This window comes from Bombus vancouverensis, chromosome 8 (genome assembly GCF_051014615.1).
Source record: "Bombus vancouverensis nearcticus chromosome 8, iyBomVanc1_principal, whole genome shotgun sequence".
Lineage (NCBI taxonomy): Eukaryota > Metazoa > Arthropoda > Insecta > Hymenoptera > Apidae > Bombus > Bombus vancouverensis.
The window spans coordinates 14,048,378-14,071,868 of record NC_134918.1 but is presented as its reverse complement, the minus strand read 5'-3'; the positions used below and the strand labels follow the sequence as shown (position 1 = coordinate 14,071,868).

General features: G+C 40.1%; 1 protein-coding gene across 7 annotated transcripts in view; it reads right to left on the bottom strand.

Moving 5' to 3' along the window:
• The window catches only part of LOC117153785 (glutamate receptor ionotropic, kainate 2), a 157,400-nt gene extending 134,196 nt beyond the window's left edge, over window positions 1-23,204 (bottom strand). For all 7 annotated transcript variants that reach the window (XM_076620701.1, XM_076620702.1, XM_076620703.1 and 4 more), the window contains exons 1-2: window positions 22,188-23,204; window positions 14,382-14,665 (exon numbers count right to left, since the gene is read on the bottom strand). In XM_076620701.1, coding sequence (XP_076476816.1) covers window positions 14,382-14,454 — 73 coding nt within the window. In that variant the 5' untranslated portion in view covers window positions 14,455-14,665; window positions 22,188-23,204. The remainder of the gene's footprint in view (window positions 1-14,381; window positions 14,666-22,187) is intronic.
• Between the last annotated feature and the right edge of the window lie 287 nt (window positions 23,205-23,491).

Below are 23,491 nucleotides of genomic sequence, written 5' to 3'. Positions count from 1 at the left end.
CGTGCTGTATAAGTGGATTTAGGTATATATAGCTTGATAGTAGAATACAGTTGTTGGTTCAAAAAATCAACACATTTATCAATTATAAGATCGTTCATGACACAATACCAATCAATCACACCAAGGAATGTCGCTACATCAATTTCAGTTTCTCTTGGGAAACTAAAATTCTTTGTAGTGATCTGAGAGAATTATTTAAGAGATTGTTTGGAGCTTCTAGAGATTAGCCAATGTAGTTAAAAATACCTCTTTAAACAAAATCTCTTAAGACTATACTTTAAAAAATTCCTTCAGAAATACTTCTTGAAAATACATATTTCGAGACAAAAATATGTGGCATATTGTAACTCGCTACGGTATTTCTATAGCATATTTCTGTGCGTAATTTCGAAATTATGAGACCGTGAAATTCGGCTGCAATTACCAGAAATCAACGGAACAAACACGCAAAGTGAATAATTAACAAACTGCAAATCTGCACGCGCGCTTTGAAACGTAAACGCGGCAAGTAGAAGATACAACAACTCTCGACTTCCGAGTGAACCCGCACAAAGAGCGAAGTTTGTGTCTGACAATGTCGTTTCCGAAGCATGAAGCGGGCCGCTTATCGCGGCGAACGTTCACGCCGGTTCTTACCAGTCGAACGAACCTGCGCCAACTCTATAATTGACTTCTAATCTGGCATAATGACGTCGGTGTATCAGAGACGCGCGAAGACCGCGAGTCCATGACCGACGAAACTTCTTGCGACAAACACGATGAGGATTGCTTTGAAGCGGTGAGAGATAATATAATCGGCGTACGACGATGTTTAGTCGGTTTTGTGATCTCAGGAAGGAAACCGACCTAGAGACGCTAACTCGAGAGGAAGTACAGGGTTAATCGTCTGGAAGGTACGAACATTCCTGAGTGACACGGGAGGAAACTCCGAAGACAATGAGGATTGTCTACGATAAACTTTGACTATTTCTAGAATTTATGCTTGTTGTTGCAAGTTGCTACGCTAGATGCTTCATTAACTTTCGCGCTACTAACTTTGCTTCGGTCGTCGTTCAAAAACTATTTTGGCCTACAGATATGTACTGGGAACAAACTCCACTATACATACTGTTCAGTTATGAAAGAAGACAGTAACTACGAAAGAGTGTAAAACTAATTTTTTTGTATCTTTGATTTAGTTTTATTATTTGTTTAATAAATACAGTTGTTTTCATGGTTAAATAGTATGGTCATGTAAACTATATTGCTACATATTCAGTGAACACATGTTCAGTAATTGTTTCATTTACACGTTTTGCGCTTGTATCTATTCTAACACACATTGTGATCCTGCTGTGAAAATAGCTGTGCATGGTGTCATATAGAGATTAGGCAGCACATGGCAGGAATGTGTATCGTGTATGTGATTCAGAAGCAAGAGAATCCTCCGTGAATCCTCAGAGAAACATAGTTTCAGAGAGTTGGAATTTCTTTTATTAAATACATTTTTCATCATTTTATTTCATATTTGACAAACAGGAATCTGCATGCAACCCAGTATCCCTGCAGTATAGTAGATCAAGCAACTCTGTATACGTATAATAATTTTTATAGTAATTTTATTCGGTTGATATTACTGTAGCAAAAAGATTAAAAACGGCGAATTTTTATTATTAAATATATTTTCTTTTCTTTTCTAGAATCTTGTTTCAAATATTATACGGACTATCGAAAACGAAAATGAATAGTCACATAATAATCCGGTGTCCTTTTGCTACATGTGTTAGGGATTTAACGAAGTCTAGACTGTCTACAGCCCTCTGGATTGCAGAGTGCCACGTAACCACGTGGAACACGGGAAAAGGATTCTCTCGCAGGACGCTCGACCAATCGAACAAATAAAACACGGCGCAGGGTTCGACAGGCTGATCTCATCGCCGAAATGACTACTTGTTCCACACCCCGCCCGACAATATCAGCCTGCTAACCCTGCCCCTTCGGTGGAAATCCCAGCTTCTGTGCTTTTCGATCGCATTGTCGGCGCTATTCGCTCACAATGAAACGCGATATATCTATACGTTGTCGACCCGTATCGTTTACGTTCAAGAAGTGGACACAGGGACCAGCTTGTTGATGGCTTCATCGCGGTTTTCCAAGGATTTTCTCTATTATTATTCGTGATTTTCTCGATATTTTTCTATATTTTCTGAATCTTAATATTGCAACGTACTAAAACAAATATTTGTAATATCATATTTTAAATTTCTTGAGTTTTTTCCTGATAAAAATATTTTCCTTGTATTTTCACAATCAGTTCACATTTTTATGTTAAAACAAGCTCAGATAATTACGAGTCCAATTTTTCCCCGAGATGGATTAAAGCAAACGATGTTCGGTATTAAGAGGAAATCGTTCGAAATTAAAAATTTAATCGAGAATATCTGTCTTTCTTCTATCTCGGTCGTAGACAGGGATGCAAGTTGATCATTACGACGATTTTCATTTTAAATTTGCTGCTTAATTTGACTGACGGCTGTCCCTAATTGCGCGCTAAGTACGTCAATTTTACGAAGAATAATTCACGAAATTCATTTGTTAAGTAGTAAAACCAATCCAATTAAAAGGTTCCCAGACAGAAACTTTCCTAGTGTCAGATCGTCCGCTTTAAAGAAGCATTTCTCAATGAAATTTATCTACCCTTGTTTAGTACCCGGATGTTTACTCCTATGTATCTTCGGCTCTAGATCAGCAAGCGCGAATCAATTTCGACCCTGTTGGAGATTTGCATTGAACACGTAAACAAGGAAGGTTGTAGAACAACAGAAGGATTTACACGGGCATTAATGTAGAATTGAGAAAGGAATTGTGGGCGGGCAATTGCGTTATATTTAATTTAGTTGAAAGCCTATGTTGTGTATGCTGTTTATACACCAATGATTATATCTATATCTATCCAGTATTTCATACATATATACCAAGTGTATTTTCAATTCTTAATCCTCATTTTCTACTCCATGATCCTCTTATCCTATTTACGTACTTTTATCTAAAACAGAAGCTTCCTGAAAAAATTGTATTAAAGAATTCTCTGAATGAAAGAGCTAATATTAATTTCCAAAATATTATTGTAAAACTCAAATTACTATCTCATACGTACAAAGTATGCAACGCTCGACGAAACAAAACCACGAATCCATTGGAGCGATTAACTCCACTTCTACGACTATTCTTTGACTTCCGTCAATGTGATAGCCGGAGTTCTAGGCAGGCAGATATGTCTCCCGCACGAGACATCATTTGTCTCGTAGCAGGATTACGTTCAATCGCATCTGGATAAGCTCGTTGACTCGAATCGCAGCTACTCGCTCCGATATTTTATCTCGTGGGACGTTTTCATCGTTTCTCCTCTTTTTAATAGGTTACGTCGTTCGATCAACTCGACCTCCTACGCATGTACGTGTACGCGTTTATGGGATGAAAAAAGGGATCGATTAACCAGGAATCTCGGCGTATAGTCGAGGGAAAATATTGCTCGACGTCGATCGCCAAATATTTGACGATTGGGTGATCCCCTCTGCCTCGGCTGGCTCCTTTTTACAGGAACGCACTCCTCACGTATCGATGATAGAATTTCTCCATTAAAGCTTTCCCACTTGGGTGCAGATAGATATCGTGACATCGTACGATCACTTGCTTGTGATTTATGAAAAGACATAGAGTTTGTTGGGAAGATTATGGGACCGTAGTAGCATTTTATGAAATTTTCATCGAGTGGTACGTCGATTTTAGGGGAAACGAAGTTTTATTCTCATAAAAAAAATCTTTTAACCGTAGCAAATTTATGTGGTTGTGATAGAATTGCACGATACTTTCTTCTCGTAAGATTGAAATTTTATTCTCGTGAAAAACGTCTTAGAAACTGTAGAAAAATGTTTAATAGAACCGTATGAAGCCTTCGCTACCCAAAGGGGAGATACGCAGATTTTTCAAGAAACAAAGTTTCTTTTTTTATACAAAATGCTTTAAGAACTCTGAGATTACAAGAGTGTAGTAAAGTCGTATGAAATTTTCAGTAAAAGAATCTACCGGTACATTGGGCTTTCACGAAACGAAGTTTTCTTTTTATACATATAAGAATCGTAGAAATTCTAATAGCAGGATGAAAATGGTATCTCGAACGTATCAATACACGATAGGAGAAGTCATGTTCAACCACCCTTTTCAAACCTGGTGAAATATTTCATACCCTTCCGTATAAAAAATTTCTCTTATTGAATTCTTGATGAAATAAGCGGATCGTCGTCGGAATTTCGAGGCGCCAGTTGGGTCTGCGCCTCGAATAAATCGCTTCGCTTTTCCAAGGGGTCATGGTGTTAAAACACGATGCCTGACTATGACCACCGCTAGAGCACGTATCGCGGATATTCCGTCGGGATATAAATTATCGCTATTTGTACAAGGAAAAAGTATAATCTAACCCTCCGTTTTTAGGTTTTTCCAAATATTTCCATATCTTTCGTTGCACAATTTCCAAGCGAGGTGTCGAGTTATTTAAAAATTTATTCTACGGATTATAGAAAAAGGATCGTGAATAAGTTTAAGTAAATTTAATTAAACTCACGCTTTGAATAATATCGCGGAACAATTTCGTTTACGCTACCATGATCTAAACGAGCGCTAGGAGATTTCCCTTAGAAATCCCTCTCTTAGAAACGATCCCTCAGTTTTCAGCATGACGAACTTACTACGTGTGCGCGCACGTCGAAATACAACGCGACGCGACGTCTCGTCTCGTCTCGTCTCGTCTCCTCTCGTCTCGTTCATCTCGTTATGACGAACGTTCACAGAGAAAGGAAATCCCAAAAGAACTCGCACAGTCGTCTGATAATCTCTGTCCTTATTATCTCGCCTAACGAACCAAGGCGAACGAAGGAACGCGAGAGTGCCGAAATTCCTTGCGTGGAACGCATAACAGCGCGATCAATTCGAAAAATTCTTCAAATCCCCTGTACTGTACCGTCGCGTCGCGTCGATATGAGAATTCTTCGCCGAGTTCCGAGCACCGTTCTTAGCTACGACTTCGCGCGAGTAATCTAGAGTCGCTCGAAGTGCGATCGTTGCATTGAACGACGCACGATATCGGCTCGTTATATCCCAGCCGGCGACGCTGTGCTTCAGATACGAAAACAGACAGTTTCAACAAGCTGAAGACAAACAGAAATACAGTTTTATGGGGAGAACAATTTTTGTTATGAAAATAGGAACAAGTTCTGATACTAAAACGAAAAGTAAAGAAACGATATTAATTTTAATGGACATTTTGGATTTTTAGATAACTATATAGCATGTAGAATATCTAATTAAGGCGTAACGAGTCGATTTAATCGAAAATTTTCTTTAAAATTTCTTTAAAATCTACAAAAATCTATAGAACCTCTATAAAAAATTATTCAGAAATTGGTTGCTTTTTTACTATCCTGCTAATTCCGAAATTTACCAGCGGTGATCGAGAAGAGACACGCATCACGGATTTTCAATCTAATATCACTTAGATGATATTTATTATAGGACGCGTTATCTAACTCGCACATGCTCGGCCAAACAAATTTGTATGTAAATAGCAGTGGTAGCCAACCCGATAAATCGCTACATTGTTTGTAGGTTACACGATATAACATGTATTATTTACCGAGACAAATATATATGAATATTTTTCGACGAAATAAATCGTCGCAACGTTTTTTATATGCGAGTTATACGAATTCTGTTTGTTGATAAACGAACATCCTCCTTGTCGTCCCGTTGAAAGCTCGTATTTTTTTTTCAAATGTTCTCTTCCTGGTGTCCTCTCCCTCTCTTTCTCTATCTCTCTCTCTTCCATCCCCCTTCTCTCGAGAATCCCTGAATTTATACGCATTTGCTTTGATAATTTCGCCAAGGATCGCTTTTGCTAGGTTGTAAGCGTTGCGTTTATTGTTCAGGCTGTATCAGTTCCGCGGAACATTGCGAACAAAATTGTTTCCTGCGGCGAAATTCCAAGAGGATTAAGAGAAAGGAGAGTGTTTGCGCGCATTAATTGAATATGCCCGCGTAAGCTTTGCTACAATTTATTTAGCGCGTAAGCCTCGTGCAATTTTACTTTTGCACGTATGAATGTAATATTCTTATTAAGACCGGTTCATAAGATTGAACGAAAATTGAGTCGACTACAGATGGGAAGTTTCCTGGTTGTCAAATATTAGTATACATATGGTACTCTTGAAGAAATGGAAAATTAATGTTATGGCCGTCGTCGACAAATATAGAGAAAAGAAAGGAGGTTACTATATAAATAAGTTTATAAATATTTAGAAAGTTTCAAAACATTTCACCATGCAAGTGTATTGAATCTGCTTGATCGTGTTATACAAATTTTCCAAATCCAAATTAATTAATACTAATAGAAATCACTTGCGTTCTAATTACGAAATAAGATGTGCCGCGCAATACTCCAGAATCCCTTATTATCCCTTGAAATCAGTATGAAAACAGAGACTATCCATATATCCAAACAGACCATTCAAGCGTCCTTATGAAACATTGACACAAACGTGCTCGTCGTTTCACGCGTATTCAGCCGAAAAAAAGAAAAAACGGTTTCGGCGAGAAAGTCAGGCAAAACAGGAAGAGTACAAGGAGTGTGATGGCAAGAGGAAAAGTGTACTCGTTGATTCGAGGCGAGTTCCGGGCGAACTGGAAGGCGCATCACCATTGAATCAGAAGGCTCTTGAAAAATACGAGGCAGTCGTTTGAAAAGCCGCCTCAACATGATCTCTTTCTCTTTCTCTTTCAGGTTGGCGTACGAGTCACGGCGATACTCGGCTCTGTGCGCAATCTGGATCAAGGCCCGTGTCGATGCTTACCTACTAGGAATTCCGATATTGCAACTCAGCGTTTCGCGCGCGAGCTCACCCTGTTCACCCAGCGCGCCCTTCCCTCCCCACCCAGTCCACCATGGCCGGTGTCGCGTTGGGTGCGGACATACGTATGCACGTGAAATCGGCTAGGTGCATGTGTCCTCGATGTATGTGTGCTGCCAGGCGAAAGCGAGTACTCGACTAAAAGCGAACACGCCACGCTGCCGCGCCGAATCTAACACATCGAATGAATACTTCGAAGCAAGCACGTACACTGCCTCACCAAAGTATTTGGACACTAACCATACAACGATTTTATGTGTACGCTTTATGTGATTCGTTAAGCATATCGAAATTTCATTAGCAGTGTGACGAGACTCGACTGTCATGATTATATTAAATTATATTATATTATTAAATTAGACCCCATTAAATGTTGAGGTTTATTAATATATAATAGATAGTCGATTCAAATACCTTTGTGAGGTGTAATATATATATCTTTGAATTTGTTTGATACTTTATCAATATAATCATGTTAATCAATTGTCGTGATAACAATACTGACGTAATTTCAAAATGTTTCGTGTTACACACGTGACGTATTCGTAGGAGATGACTACGACTGTTCGAGTGCTTTCGTGAGCCTGTGTAACACACGACTGAGAGAACACACGAAGTGGACGTTCTAACGAGTAGAAGTTTGACGGACGAACGGTTCGGAGCGACCGAGAGGAACGTGCAGCGAAGTTCCTGCCATTTGCATGAAAGGTATCGCGTTCGATTAACGGATTCTGGGTTAAAAATTGAATTATTCATGGCACCGTGAGGGGTGGCTGTTTAACTGTCACGAGGCGAGCTGTTGTAAAGCCTTGGATTTACAAGGACTAGGAATGATTTCGGTTAAAAGTTATGGAAGTGGTTGGGGCTTAGATAGATGAATCGATGGTCGGGGAGAACAGATTGAATTTCATGTTCTTCTGTACATAGTTTCAATAATAGTTAAAGGATTAAATTAATTGGCTGCCCATTCCCGCAACACGAAATCTGGTCGGGTTCTCATTTCCGCCGAAAAACACGAAACCAATCAAACCACCGTCCTGCCTTCTCGTTCAGTCAATACGTTCTGTTGGGAAGGGGAGCATTTTCCAATAAAGACAAATAAAATTCCCCGATCGAACTTGCGTTCAACATTCCCCAGCTGGCTAAAATTCATCAGCTAAAAGAAACAACCTCATCGACTGGCCACTTTTCGCAACAAATAACGAGAGTTTCTTTAGTAATTTGTTTCGAAGGTGGGAAAACGTGTGGCTTGGTCGTTGACGATCTCGGAACGACGGAGCGTTCCCTAGACGCTCTTTATATGCGTCGTAAGTCGCAACTCCTATGAACTAAAAGCTAAGGATACTCTGGAGCTTTTGCCTTGTCTTGGCAGCTATCTCTGCTCTAAGTTGACTCGTCGTCGACGCACGAAATAAAACGTTCAGTTTGATATGGCTCGCGTGGACGCTGAAAGGGGACGCATAAATTTCACGAGGCAACGTAGTCGCGCGATTGCACTCGCAATTACGGCCACTTCGCTGGAACGGAGCGCGTCGGTTCGAACGGGAATTGCAATCTCGCCCGGATGAATTATCTCGTTGGCGAGGCGCGTTCTTTGGAGCCGTGTATGCCAGGCAAGTGACGACGCATTGTCTCGAGCACTCGCCGAGAATGAAGTGGTTTCATGGAATCTGCGAGTGGCTGTTTATCGTGTGCCCGTTTTTTCTCTCTTCCAGTGTCACGTGGACACTGGAGAAGTAAGAGAAATTTTTTGATGATCGCGCTCCACGCTTTTTACACCTTTTATCTAGATTCAAAACGATGTCTTGAATCGTTTTTAATCTCTCGACTATTTCGCTGATATCTATGTAAAAGTCGAGGAGCGATTTAATGGATTTCGCAAGATTTAACTGGTCTCATGGTTTTTGTTTCGCGGTTTTGCTTTTCGCCGTGAGTTTTATACAATACGTTACGGAATTAGATCCGGTTTTCGGGATATTTATACAGTTATTCGTCGGTCGAGATAAGAATCTCGCGGAACGCGAATAGTCGACCGATCATTTTCCATACCTGAGACTTTTCCCGTGACATTTATCATTATTTCTTTCGTACCGGATCGGGTCGCTGGTATTCAGGGATTGTCAAGAGAATAAGATATCGTTAAGGCGAAACGCACGAACTGTTGGCTGGAAGTTCCAGTGAAAGGTGTTATTACGAATAATTTCCTCCTCTCGGAAAGCACACGCAACGCGTTTCATAGTCGAACATATGCTACAAAATTGATTTTATCCGACTCTGGAACAGCATCCGAATCTTGTCGATTGTTGATACCTACGTAGCTTTTGTTACGAACTGTTCTATTTTTCGTCGTGTCCAAAAGCACGTTTACAACCAGACAAAAACATACAAACGTGAAACTTAATTTCGCTAGAAAATATGCAATCCACCGATCGGCGATTGTGTAAATTCCAAAGTTAAAACAAACTCCAATCAGTAATAGAGTAATATCGCGTAGTTTTGGTGTAGACGCTCGAATAAACACGAAAATAAACAATCGGCTTAAACTCTATCTGCTCAATCGAATATCGCCGTTCGATGTATTTATTTATTTATTTTCACTCGACTTTCACGTAACACAATCGCAGAGAAACGGGTCAAATACTCGTAAATAGCAGACAGTTCGATAGCGTCGTCGGGGTATTACGCGATTATCGAGAAGCAGCTAGATTCAAAGGAAGAGAAATCTGAATGAGTAGGATAACGATAGAAGGACGAACTAAATTTCAGAGCCACGAGAAAACTACTTAACCGAATGATAAAATCTAAGTGCCTCGTTCCAAGCAATTTTCGCGAAACTTTAATGGAGACGCCTTGCCGTTCGCACAGATAAAGATGCTTTATCGACTACTCGAGTAATCATCTCGCTCTTTGCATGAATTAACAGATTCGAAGCATTTCGATTCTCGATCCTTCGATCGACGATTTTAACACGTTCCGTGTTGCACCGATTTCTTGTGATTTGTCATTGGTATGCCAATGTCGATGATGTATAATACGTAGTATATGTGTCATTTCTGTTAAATGAATTGTGCTCCTTGATGGTTAGAAAATTACAAAAATATTATCGTAGAAAAAAGAACTTTGATCCATAAAAAATTGCAAGGTACGTTATAATTGCGTATAGAAGATGATACTAGAAAGATTTTCATGATTCTGTTCCATTTTATAGTCATTGCACCAAGTGAGATGTTCAGTGCAGATCACTACTGGACCTATTAACCAAAAGCTTCAAAATGTTCGTTCCCATAAAGTCCATACAGTTGCCAAAGTTTAGTCCTTAACCCTAAGAGAATAAGATTACGAACGCTTAAACAACAATTAAGTTCCGACACTTCCGTTGTCCTAAGGCGAACAGTACTTACAATAAAGTAAATATTTGAACGCTCAGAAATATACTTAGACTATAAACTTAGGAGAGTCGTGACACGTACTTCGATTCTAAAAAAGATACATCCAATTAAATTGTACCCTTCGACCCAGCCATGCTCCCATAAAGCAGAGCTTCTTGGAAATACGGCAAGATCGTCATAGAATACCGGCTTCTTCTCTGACACTGAGCAACCACACCTTCGTAGAGCTTCTAAGCACATTATAATTCCCCGTAGTCGGTAGTCGAGTTATAAATCTTTAATACTGTTAGCACCACAGCGATGCGCCTTCGTTCCGGACTTCATTAGGGTTTATTTTACGACGTGGAATATTCAGCAGGAAGGAAGAGATCCACAGGCTTAACGGAGGAGTGCATTTTTCGACCCGCGACCCCCTGCCTCCTCTCGAAAAGACCTTCCGTGAGTGTCGGAAAGGGAGGATGACGCGTCGCATCTTCGTCGTTAACGATATCGATCCGCGAATCTAATGCTAGCAACTCGACTGATTCGCACGGTCGCGAGGGTAATTAAAGTCGCGGGAGTGCTCGTCGGAAATTCACCAACTTATATTTGCGGAACGTGCCTCGCGAACGTCGTCCGGGGATGGAAGGCGAAAGCTCGCCCCTTTTCGTTCTACGTGACACGGTTCCACAGATCTATGTGACGAAGCTTTTACCCGGCGCTACGTATTACACAGGATATCATAAAATATGTTTGGGATATTTATAGAGTCGGTTCTGAACATCAAAACGATGAGAAAATGTTGGATACAAAAATGTCGTTTGAGACTTACTTGGAAATAATGTTATTTTACGCTAGAAATATATAATGGTTGGTATGGATAAATCTGTTCACGAATCTTTCTCACTTGACGTTTTCAAAAAGAAGTCTATTCTCTGATAGACTTTTAAGAGATAATATTATTAAACAGAAAATTAGTACATATATTCCATCGTCTCGGTAAATCAGTCGAAAGCAAACTGGAAACGTAAGATCTTTAAATCTTGTATCGATTTAATCTGCCGAAGGAAGCAGAATACCGTGTACGTAATCCTGACTTTTACGATATCTTAACCAAACCATTGAATAAAAATATATTCCCATTAAGAAATTCACAATATTCGTTTCGAGCAATGACCGGTCACGTGAAATTTTGATTCTGTGAGTTTTCCTCGAAGAATCAAACGTTTTGAGACATCGACGAAAGTCATGCGATATCGAAGCAAGTCCCGCGTGTTGAATCACGATGAGCTATTCGCACGATTCGTGTGGAGAATGAGCTTTTTCAGGTACAACACGACAGTGTTCCGCTGTTTCTCATCGAGATCCTGAATAAGATTCGCCTCCAACTTGACGGCTAGAGAGGGAATAGAATTCCCGAAGCTTGTGCACGAATGACAATGTATCAAAAGATCGATGTTGTCTCCGCTGGAAGAAACTGTCTCCCCGAGATCGTACATCAGCGTCGAGCTGATTACTCTAGTCGAATAAGGAGGAAATCCTATTTACTTGCGATACTTCTTAGAGAAAATGTTATTATCTCTTTGCCAAGATAAATACGGCCTAATTGCGTTTAGTTTAAACTTTTATCTTAGTTAAAACTAGTTTATTAGATTAAAATCGTTGCTACATCTTTCTTTGTATCATGCATTTTAGGGGAAATGCTTTTTGTTTATTTGTGAGATTAATTCTAGGATTAATTAATATACAAGGTAGGCTCAAAAAATAATTTATTAATGAAAATTATAGTTTTCGCTATATTATATCAGAATAGTAAAATCAAACACACAATTTCTATGCACCCAATACTAATTAATGTCCAGTTTTAATTACTGTTAATATCGGAATTGTATTCTGCAGTACCCAAATCCATAATACTGGATGTTGCAATAGTGACAATAGCTAGTAGTCTTAGCACTGTATAGCTTAAATGTACATTAATTCATAGGTATCTTGTATATCAGGTCTATGTTCATATTACCTTCAAATTTTCCCCTTTGATCAGAGCTATTTCAAATTAATTAATTAATCCTGAAATTTCCCTATATCGAGTAGCTCACGTAAATACTTGAACGCTTGTCATAGAAAACTTGCATATAAAATATTACGAAATATTCGTTGACATAAAATTGATAAAATTGATTGATCAAAATAGGCAAGACATATAAAAATTCACAAAGTTTTATAAAAAAAAAGAAGGCTGGTAAAAATATATAATTTGAAAGTTGAGTAAAAAGACACAGTCTCGATAAAACGAAAAACGTGATTCATCGTGTTTTTCTTCTCTGGTCTTCGAAAGTATTCGAATACTTTGTTGAACTATTCTGTAGAGTCTCTCTTATCTTAATTTCTTCCAGATTGAATTAATCAAATCAGAATTTCCCTAAAATTCCATCCTTCCTATGATTAGAATACTCCAGCAACCCCATTTCTAGATTTCTCCACGCTGGCACCCCCTTAATCACGGTCTGGCCTCTCTCGTCAACATAGTATGGTTCAAATTGCGGCTAAGTTTCCCCGGGGCGGTTCACCGCGTTGAAATTCGTGCAATTACACTGGGAGGAAAGTTTTGGTCGCGTGGCCAGGACGCGACGATGGTCAGGGGTGAGCGTGTGTACCTCTGAGGAGCGACGTTTTCGGATGCACGGTCCTCTCGTCGAAGCTGTGCGCGGAATAGCAAAGAGGGTGGACTGATGAAGTCGCACTATCCCGGTAACAGGTGAAGATTCGATCCTCTGTAGTCACCTTGCGGGGTCCTCCCTGATTCTCTCTGTCGCACAACGTACGCTCGAGAGTGCGGTCACGTAGCGGCCAGAGAGTTAAATTTTTCAGTGTCCTGTTTCGTAGGAGTTACGTCCTCCATTATGGAAACTTTCCCCTGAGCGGGCAAGCTCTTAGAGATCATGGAAGCGACTTAACCGGTAAGAGGTACTCGGTTTAAAGGATGAATCACATTGTAAGAGAATCGTTTGCTTGCTACCTGACCGCTTCATATGCGACATGCAAATCAAGATCTCTGTTCCTGAAAAAGCTGTTACCCAGCTTTCCACATTGGATAACTAATCAGTTGAGTGGGTATATTAATTAATATATGCACGCGGAGCAGGAAGCTAAAGGCAAATCTAGAGATTATAACGAAACGGGCGTGGAAGTGAAGGAGCGAATTTCGGATATAACGTTGTGTGTGGATGTATTATACATATATTTGCGATTGATGAATTTTCTACTCACGTCGAGATATATATTTCAAGATTAATTCGTTGGTTAAACAGTCTTCAGAGCGGGTGAAAAGGCATATATGCGTGCATATGTGTATCGAAGCAACACGTAGACCCGCATCCGCAGCACTACTAGAGGCTAAATTAACTCGCGAGGCGGTTAATTAGTCAGGCTGTTAAATTCGGTGTATCAGAGCGAAGATGTGTACCTTCGTCAGCCACCGTGCGAAATTTTCGTGGATCAGAAGTACGGCACAAGAGAAAAGAATCTCGTGCTCGTTAATTAGTCGCAGAAGTAATTAAAACTCGTTTACTTCCAATCCGTCTATCAAAGATTAACTTCGACCCATTCAATAAATGTTCACCGTGGAACATTCTCTCTTTTCTCGTTCCTTCTCTCTTCCTTATTTTTTTTCCTTCTCTTTGTTTTCCCTACGTTCGCTCCTAACGAGCAGAACCCACCGTGAAAAAGGTGCCGCGAGATAAATTTAATTACTCACCACAACATCCTTACCCGTGTAACCGTGTCGAATACATAGATAATCGTATAAAATTCGTCCCAATCTCGCGACCAATCATCGCAACACGTATATTGTAAATTATTTCGTTCCTGTCAATTATAGAGGGGCGTAAATCTCGAAAAATCTCTCAGGATTTATATCTAATTAACGCGATACACAAGGATTACGTAAATTTGCATTTATTTAAATTTGCATGAGACGAACATTCGCCAACTAATTTTCAATTTTTTTCGGTAATTTTTAATTTGGTCGCTATTGATAACACGTTTAAAAGATGTAGCCATCGATTCGACTCACCGATTCTGATGACCGGTGGCAGCGACATGGCAGTGGTGACCAGGATGACAATGATGGCGAACAAAAGTGCCATTGTGCTCGACGTAAGCTCAACTCGCACCTCACTATGACATCGTTCTTGCGTACTCCGTTTCGGGGCAGAATGCGATACCAGCAGCCGAAAGAACCATATGAATACACGAAAACTAGGATTATTCACGAACACTTTAACACGGAACCGCACATTGTCGGAGCCTCGCCGCGCACATCCATGCAAATCCTCAGAGGACCTTCATTGTCCACACCTGAAACGATACAAGATATTCTATTGAAATGAAATTCACTTGTTCCAGTTATTTTAAGTTATTTGTTCTAGATTCCTAATAATTGGACTGCGAGTATACATTCAAATTTCTACAATCTTTCTTAAAAAATTAGGCCCTAGACAGAAACTTGTTTTACCTATTCGATAGACGCAACGAATGCAGTTTGAATATCTTAAATATATTTGCATATTGTGCGTATTCAGTGCACTTTTGTACTTTTAAATTTTCCATTTCAAATATCAGCTTACGAATCTACAATTTACCAATAATTTATTTTCTCTGCGTATTATCTACCAATATGAATATTTTCATTAATTCCAACTTTACAAACAGCTGTACTGTCCATGTCATCCACATCAACTTTTTATCGATCTGCTTTTCATTCCGAGATATTAAAGAACGCGAATTCTACATAAAGTGGGCAGAATTTCGGGAAAACGAGGAAGCAATGTCAGACGAGCCGGCGTTCTCATTAGGTAGGTATCGATTATCGAAAAACATCGGTAAGTCTCATTGCAAGTGTTCAATGGTGGCCGCATCGCCGTGTGTACATATGATCCGTCATTATGCGAAAGGGAGACCAGGTGCACACAGGGAATCGCGTTGGTAGAATCATGCAGGCCAGACCGCTCCGATATCATTGGCTATCCGGTATAATTTCGCGGACATCATGTATGAACTTTACCTCCATCTTCTGCATGTGTACAAGTTTGTCGATGAGACCTAATGCGCGCCATCAGTTTAATAGGAAGCTTCCCAGTGTGTGTAAGCTAGGAGCATAAATCACTATGTGCATCTTTGAGCAACGATGCGTTAATTGAATTCACGCTCGAAAAAACAACACAACTCAACGCGATACAAAACGTTCCTGAAGCGATATTGTCACTAGCGAGTTCCGTTCGATTTGATTCAATGGGAAAAGGTCGGTTTTGTTTGAGTGGCGTTTTCGTTGAAAGTGGTCGAGCAATATCTTCTGGTAATTGAACTTTCCAGGAATTCCTCCTCCTCGTTTCTTTTTTCTTTTCTTTTTTTTTTTTTGGTCTGTTTGAAGATATATCTCATGATTCAGCGGATACGTTTTAGCGAAAGAAGGATTATGCAATTCAATCGAAGAATCTAGATTATCGGGGGGAGGGGAGGAGTTGTTATTGAAAGCGACTAGGTACTTCCTCTCTATAACTGAATCTTTGAAATTCTCGCAACACTTATTTTTCTACGTGTATTCGAGAATAATAGAGTACGATGTTTAATAGGATAGTTATATAATGAACAAATCTAATGGGACTTCTTTTCCATTTGGGAATCAGCCATTTGGTGTTTATATTGCAAACGAGCTCCCATCTTCTCGAATTAAATCGCTTAGGCGTTAATCACAATGGAAGCGTATAACGTAAAAAGTTGCGTGGTACACATGCGGCGTAAAAGTCACGTGAACCGTGCATGGTTCATTTGCATGCAGGTCAAGTGAAACGTTAACGCGATTACGCGTGCAATTTGCAAACGTGCGACACGTGTAGGGATAGTTATCGATGAAAATGGCGCGCGAATATCGCGAGAATGTACTCGGTACGTGTCAATTAACAATTATAATTGCGTTCGGTTCGATGTAAAACGAGCAAACCTGTATAATTCGTCTAATGGCTAACGTAAAGGCTTCGTTGAAAGTGTTTTAATGACCATAGGAAAAGTACTCTTGTCCTGACGTAATTGAAAACGCTTCGCCGCCGTTATTAAGGTTAACTGTTGTTATATCTACGGCGAGATAATGGAGGGATTTATCGTTTGTTTAAACTCACGGTCCTCTTGCTGCGTCTTGTTGTTAACAGTGAAATGTAATCTGTGCCAACAGAACGCTTAATTATGCTAACAATAATAGTTATATATTCAGTCGTTATATATACAGCCGCGAGGATACGCGATTTCGACACGATAGAATTCATGAATTAATTCTTTTATATTCCGATATGATAATTAGAAATTAGCTGTTTTTTCTGTAGAGGACTTGAGTAGGATGGTTGATCGTGAGATTTATTAGACGAGATTGCTCGTTGTTGAAACCGCCGAGTATATTTAAAATAATTAAATAAATAAATACAGACGATAATCGCTCGTACTAACAGGTTCGCTACGGACAGTGTAAACGTCGCAAAATAATTTTATTAACAATAAATAAACGTAATGTAATACATTGCGTGTATCCTAACGATATTGATATTCTGAGGCAGAACAGCAACATGATTTGAATTGTTCTCCAGCTCATGTTCTGCTACATTTTTTGCATATTTTAGAAGGAATTTCTTTTAATGTTAAATTTGTATCTTCGTGATATTTACCTCTAGTTACAGTGCTGTGCGAGGATCTTGAACCATTTAGGAAATGGAGATGTTTTGTGTTTTTAAATGAATATAATGATACTTAAAGTTGTTTTAAATTTGTTGTCACTTCTTAGGAAGTTTTCAGTTAAAAAATTAATTTAATCGGGGCATTTATCGAAATATCTATAAACAATTAACAAAGCAGGAAAAACAACGGACAGATAACACAGTAAAGAATTTCTGAAGATTCATTTCTATATAACAAAGTAGATATAAAGTATAAAGCAAGTAGAAATATTTTCTCAAATTCAGTTGTCGTTATAAGATCAGTGTCGTCTATGGTTTGGAAGTCTTGCGCCTACCTACTGTACATAACGTTTCCACCTCGATATTTTGAGATCACAAAATGAACTTGTCTGCAAAGAGACTTGACACTTTTAGAAGAAATTTCTTCAACGTATCTGTCGGATATTTCGATAAAGTGTCTTGCAGCTGTCATTCGAAATACAATTACATTTCGAACTTTAATATATCACGTCTACACGGTCTCGATCATGGAAACCATCGGACTACGTCACGTAAGATCATCTCTGGATAAAAATCTCGCAGCTGTTCGATTCCTCTGATCAGCGTTGATCGATAGAAACGCACCGAGCGTATAAAAGGGCCTTCATAGCAGAGTACTGAGCTCGGTGTCGTTGCCACATGCAGCTCACGCTTCCGCTATTAGAGTTAACCTAAACGGATTTAAGCTAACCCAATTTAGCGATGGGTAACTTTGCCCCTAGCCGTGTTTGTTTGTCGTTTCTCCACGGCCGGCCTTAAGCGCGCAGCTTGATTACGTGTCTGTCTCCGAATCGCCCTTGTTTTCCTATACTTCATTCTTTTTTTTCCTTAGAAACGTCAACTCCCCCATTATCTTCCCTCTCGGTGATTCCTCTGTCTCTATTCGGCTAGATTTTATCAGCCATCGCGAAACTTCACGTGGTTTACGACTCACTCGCTGACATTTACCCACCGGAGTCATTTCCTTCTCTTTAGCGATTTTTCATGGTGTATCCCAGTGAATATTACCGACGAAATAGCAGAGGCCCGAGGATTACGCTTCGTCGACGATCGACGTAAACGACGAAATCGATCATTTATTGCGGTTTTATTCCTGGTCGCTCGTGAATTCAATCGATCGATAATCCATCACCATTTGTTAGAACACGCGACACCGGTAAATGAAATCGCTCATAGTAATTTAGAAAATTTGATCGGCTCGCTCTGACGAACAGTGATCATCCGAAATATTTGCCGGACCCATTCCTTCCGGATCAGCAGATCACGCAATAAGATTGCGCCAATTACCATCGGATTTCATCGAGGGGATTGAAAGTTTGTCAACGTTAACGAAGAAACTCGGCGAGTTCGATCGTTGTCTTACAACTCTCAGTTTCATTTTTGTTATTATCGGTGGATATTGTACGTAAAAAACGTTCCTTTTATTTTCGAAGACTACCGCGTAAAGTATTCTTCGACTGGCAAGGAAAAATAACGAGAAAGCAATTGAATTTTTTCAAATCCATGAGAACGTATTGGTTCTACGGTCTTGCCATTTCCGAGGGTTGTAACGTACTATTTCTGGGAAATAAAAACGTATCTTAACAGATATGTGTTGGGCAGCTGCCAGACACCTGTCTACTTAACGTTTCCCCCTCGACAGTAATATTTTGTAACCTTCCTGATATACGATTTTTAATACAGCCTTTTAATGTAACTAAAAAATCACGTTTGATGGTTTCCCTTGACAAAAGAAAAAAAAAAAAAAAACGCTGAACAGCATTGAGGAGCGTGAAGTTAACTTCCTTTGTACGTTTCGAGGAGATGTAGCTAAGATACTTTTGATTCGAAATGGTGAATAAAGTTTGAGAAAAACTTCGATATTCTTTTGTTGCTCGCCTAACGTTTTACTTCCGCATAGAATTAACCTAGCGAAGCAGTGATTCGTAAACGAAGATCGGACAGTAAGCTGTAACGATACATTGTAACGGTTCATCGTCCTTGTGTTTTGCGCTAGGTTGAAAAAAGTGGACATGAAAAAGAGATAAGGCAAGGAAAGGAGGAGCAACGATGAGACGAGGCTTTCGTTATCAAAGGCGTCCGGGCAAAAAAAGGCGGAGGAGATGGTTTAATTAATTTTGTTGCGAAGCAGTTTATTAGCATCATCCGGCTTGTGCAATTCTCGCTCGTAAAATAAAGAATCCAGTGAATTACTGACGTAATAAACAGTTTCAGGATATAACATGTGACCTTCTCGCAAGGAAAAGGAAGGTATAAGGTTTAATTAATATTGCTACTGAAAAATTCTTTGTTAGAAACAGAATCTTCTTCTTAATCAACATGCGCTTCAATATTCTTTTGCTTTGTAACAAAACTAAAGTTATTCCGACAGAAGAATTCCGAGATCTTCAGGGCGTCATCGACGGATACAAAAGGAGTGAGAAATCGCAAAAGTTATTATGTAAGCGATCCTCGTGATCGGTGAACTTTATCGTCGTCGCTACGAAACTCGACTACACGTTACATGTATTTGTTCGACTCGTTGTATCATCTCGAAAGCTTCCACGGAATTGTATATCCTTTTGTCGATCGTCCCGTTTCTGACACAATCACTTTTCTTCTCTTCTCCGTTTCAGATCGGTTCGGAATTTTAATTATTTTCATATTATGATATTGTTTCGGATTTAGAGGCATGAAAGAGAAAGCGAAGAATGGAGATATATGTATATATTGAGAAAGAAATGGAACTTGATGTGCAATGCATACAATTTATAATGGAATATGGACTGAGCTTTTCAAGTGGCGCAGCGTTTCAGTGACATAGATTAATTCCTTAATTATATAGAAAATTATATATAAATATCCGTTAAATAGAACGCTTAATAAGTATATTAATTTCATCCTTCTTTTGTTATACGAGTGTATTGTATATGTATAGGATCGTTGAAAAGAACGATTGTATCGTTGCATAATTAAATATTAGAATTTAATTATAATAGAAAATGTACTTTAGCTACAGTAAGCGATTCTTTTCAGGCAACTATAGGCACCACAATCCCTTCGCGTGAAACGTAAATGCAATTGTGCTAATTTACGGTACGCACTAAATACAAAGTCAGAAGGGATAATAAAATAGTTCCATTCGATAATTCCATTTCGAACCGAATCTAGTTAATAGATTCTGGCATTAATTTATTGACAGGCGAGACTATAAATTATCCGCGTACTTCCCGCTAACGATATAGATATTCATTCCAATTGTAATTATCATCCGTTTCCTGATTCTTGAAATCCTAACAACGAAAAACCGAAGTATATTTCAATTAACTTCTATCGTATATATTTGAAAAGTATATATTTTCCGGAAGAATGTGAAAAACCATATCTGGCAAGGCTGGCGAGCAAAAGTCGCGGCTAGCGAGATACAGATGGAGGAAGTTCTAAAACTGTCGAAACGAAAGCAAAGTTGGAAACGTCGTAGCACGGTTGCACGGTAATTGTCGTTATTCTTCGGGTGTCTCGTCCTCGGCGAAACCCATTTTGCTTGCGTGGAAGCCCGAGAAATTGTCGCGAGAGGGAGAAAGACAGACAGACAGACAGACAGAGAGAGAGAGAGAGAGAGAGAAAGAAAAAGAGAGAAGGAAGGAGAGAGCAAACAAGTTAAAAAGACTACATTCCTATCGTGCGATTCGAACACGTTCGTTCGTTCATACGAATTGAACATGCCATCATAACGATCAAATCGTTGCCACGAACGCGTGTTCTACAATTTTTTTTTATATTTTTGGAGAGCCATTTTACAAGTCTTTGGTATTTAATTCGATTCACATTCGACACGTGATCCTGTACTCGCGAACAAAATTCCGTAACACAATATCGTAATTCGAGCGGAATTGTGCGAAGAGGGATTGGTTAGCAGAGTGGATGGTTTTCGAATAATTTCGAAACTAATTCTCTGCGAGAGAAAAGGGCCGTGCAACCATCGTGATTCATAATGAATTTTCTGAGGAAAGTAAGGTTGATCCACAGATAGAGACGTTGAACAGTAGCTACGCGCTTAAAGCATTCGTTGGATGTAATTAAATTAGACGAAACGTAGTTAGAGCAATGGTTCCATTCCTACCCTGCCTTTGACCCGAAATCGATTTCGAAACGATTCAACCCTGTTCGTAAATAGTCGCGCAGATTGCTTCGGTGGTAGTGGCCAGAAATTTACCAAAGATATATATACGTAACTTGCGTGTCGAGGTCGCCTAAGTTGAAGGCGGAAGATTCTCGAGCTTCGTCAAAAGCATGAGAAATATCTGCGAATTACTAAACATCGATCGTGCGTCAATTTATACATATGACTATCTCGTTATAATGTTAACAATAGCAGTTATTTTACTAGTGGAAGCCAAGCGTCGAATTTCCAGAGACAGCATGGCGCCATCAACCATGAATTATAATTACGATCCGTTTCGTTTTGCAAATCGTGCGCACCGACGAACGCCTATCGACTCGCCGATTGAAAAACGTTCAACGCCGTCAACGTCTAAATCGATACATAAACGACATTCATATTGAAACTTGAGCGAACTCGTTTCGCTAGAAATCGAAGTTTTGCAAACGATCGTGCTTATCGAGAACGAGGTCTTATTAAACTTTGCCAACGGAAATTGTATCTGCATGAAAACGACGATGAAAATGACGAGTAGAGGAAGGTGATAAGAGAAGGGAAAGAGGGTGGGAAGCTGGTTCATTGACCATTAATCCTAACCGGTCGGAAACCATTGGAAATTCACGCGTATCTCTGCGTTTCAGCCGAAGCTGTACATAAACCACGAACATGGCTAATACCGCTGATCGTCGCGTGAAAAACTATCGATAATCGCGACTGATGGCACTAACGCATAGTTAGTCGTCGATCACACATCGACACTTGGATTACTAGCGGTTCGGAAAAAAATAAAAAGAGTATCGCTTCGAACGTCGAGTAAACAAATTGCCTTTGGTTCAAGGCCAGCGTAGAATCCCTTTTGTTCATAAATTGCCTACGTTCTCCTCATTTCTATCTTTAAATTCTTGTCGAAACTTTGCAAAAACCACGAAACACCATCGTGAATATGTTTGTCTGCAAACGGTTATACTCGAGTACTCACATTTCTCCCCTTCGCGCCAGACACCGTCAAATATTCATCTAAGCCAGGTAACGAGTCCTCGCTTCACTCGTCCGTCTACCTTGCTACGGAAGCACCCTGTCGACGCTTTGAACCACTAGACACTCGCGTTTCAACGTTCACTGCACGAGGCTTGTCCTGCGTAGCATGCTTCACGCCGGAATCGAAGCTCCGTGATCGGATGTCAGGCCGGAAATCTGATTCGCAACGAACCACAGGGTGAGAAAGAGGGAGGCAAAATAATTTTATCAGGACGATCTAGTCAATTCTTTCTCGTTAACGCGAGATGGTACCATCGAATCACGTCGATCCAATACGATAGGCCAGTTACACCGGTCGTTATCGTCCTCGTCGTACGTGATCATCGGATATGTTCATCCCGATAATCGTAACTGAGTATTATCTGCAGCGAATTCTCGTTGTCCTGCGGGTTGTCATAGCGGGTCGGCGGATCGGCACGAAAATTCTCAGATGTCGCAGGACTTTCCTTAACGCTCGTACATTATAGCAATTTCCATCGGAAAGCGATAACGTTCGGTAATCGGTACACGCGGGCAACCGATGCGCGATATCTTTCAAATATTCGAGATACTTGCAGCTAAATATTATTCACTTGGTGTTTAGTCTCTGACGTCTAATCGACGAGCAAACTTCATTGTGCCCTCATGTTCACCATTCATCATCTGATACATCACCTTTTCGTAAAATACATTAAAATACATGAAATAAAATAACCGTTCCGACTAATTCCCTATATGAGTTTCAGCCTCGAGATTTATTAATTAGAACACGCCTAGAATTCTCCGCCACAGCCACTTCAACCCCTTCGTCGATCTCCCTCCAACTCTCTCCATAAACACTCTTGTAACACTCGGTATATTAATTTTCCTGGTCCCGAAACAAAGCTACGCGCACCTTCGTAAATACATCCGATTCTCGAGGGTCGAACAGACACGCGATCGAGAACACCTCCCCGTTTTTAGTACGCGCGGTCCGACGATCGCGAAAGACGCGCGGGCACTGGCTGCGCCAGGACGATCTACCACCCCCGGACGAGTGCGCGGACCGCTATCGGAGGAGGTGGTGGATGGCTTTCGAGGGGTGGCCGTGCGAGAAAGAGGGACAACAGGGTGGATACGCGGCGCGACGTGAAGCGAAAGGGGAGGCTGGCGCGCACGCAACGCACGGAATCTTTAGCCCCTTTGCTTCATGGGCCCAAGGTACCCTGACAGGAACAACCTAAGTCGACTGTATTATCTGGGTTACTGGACTCTCTAGCGACGTCG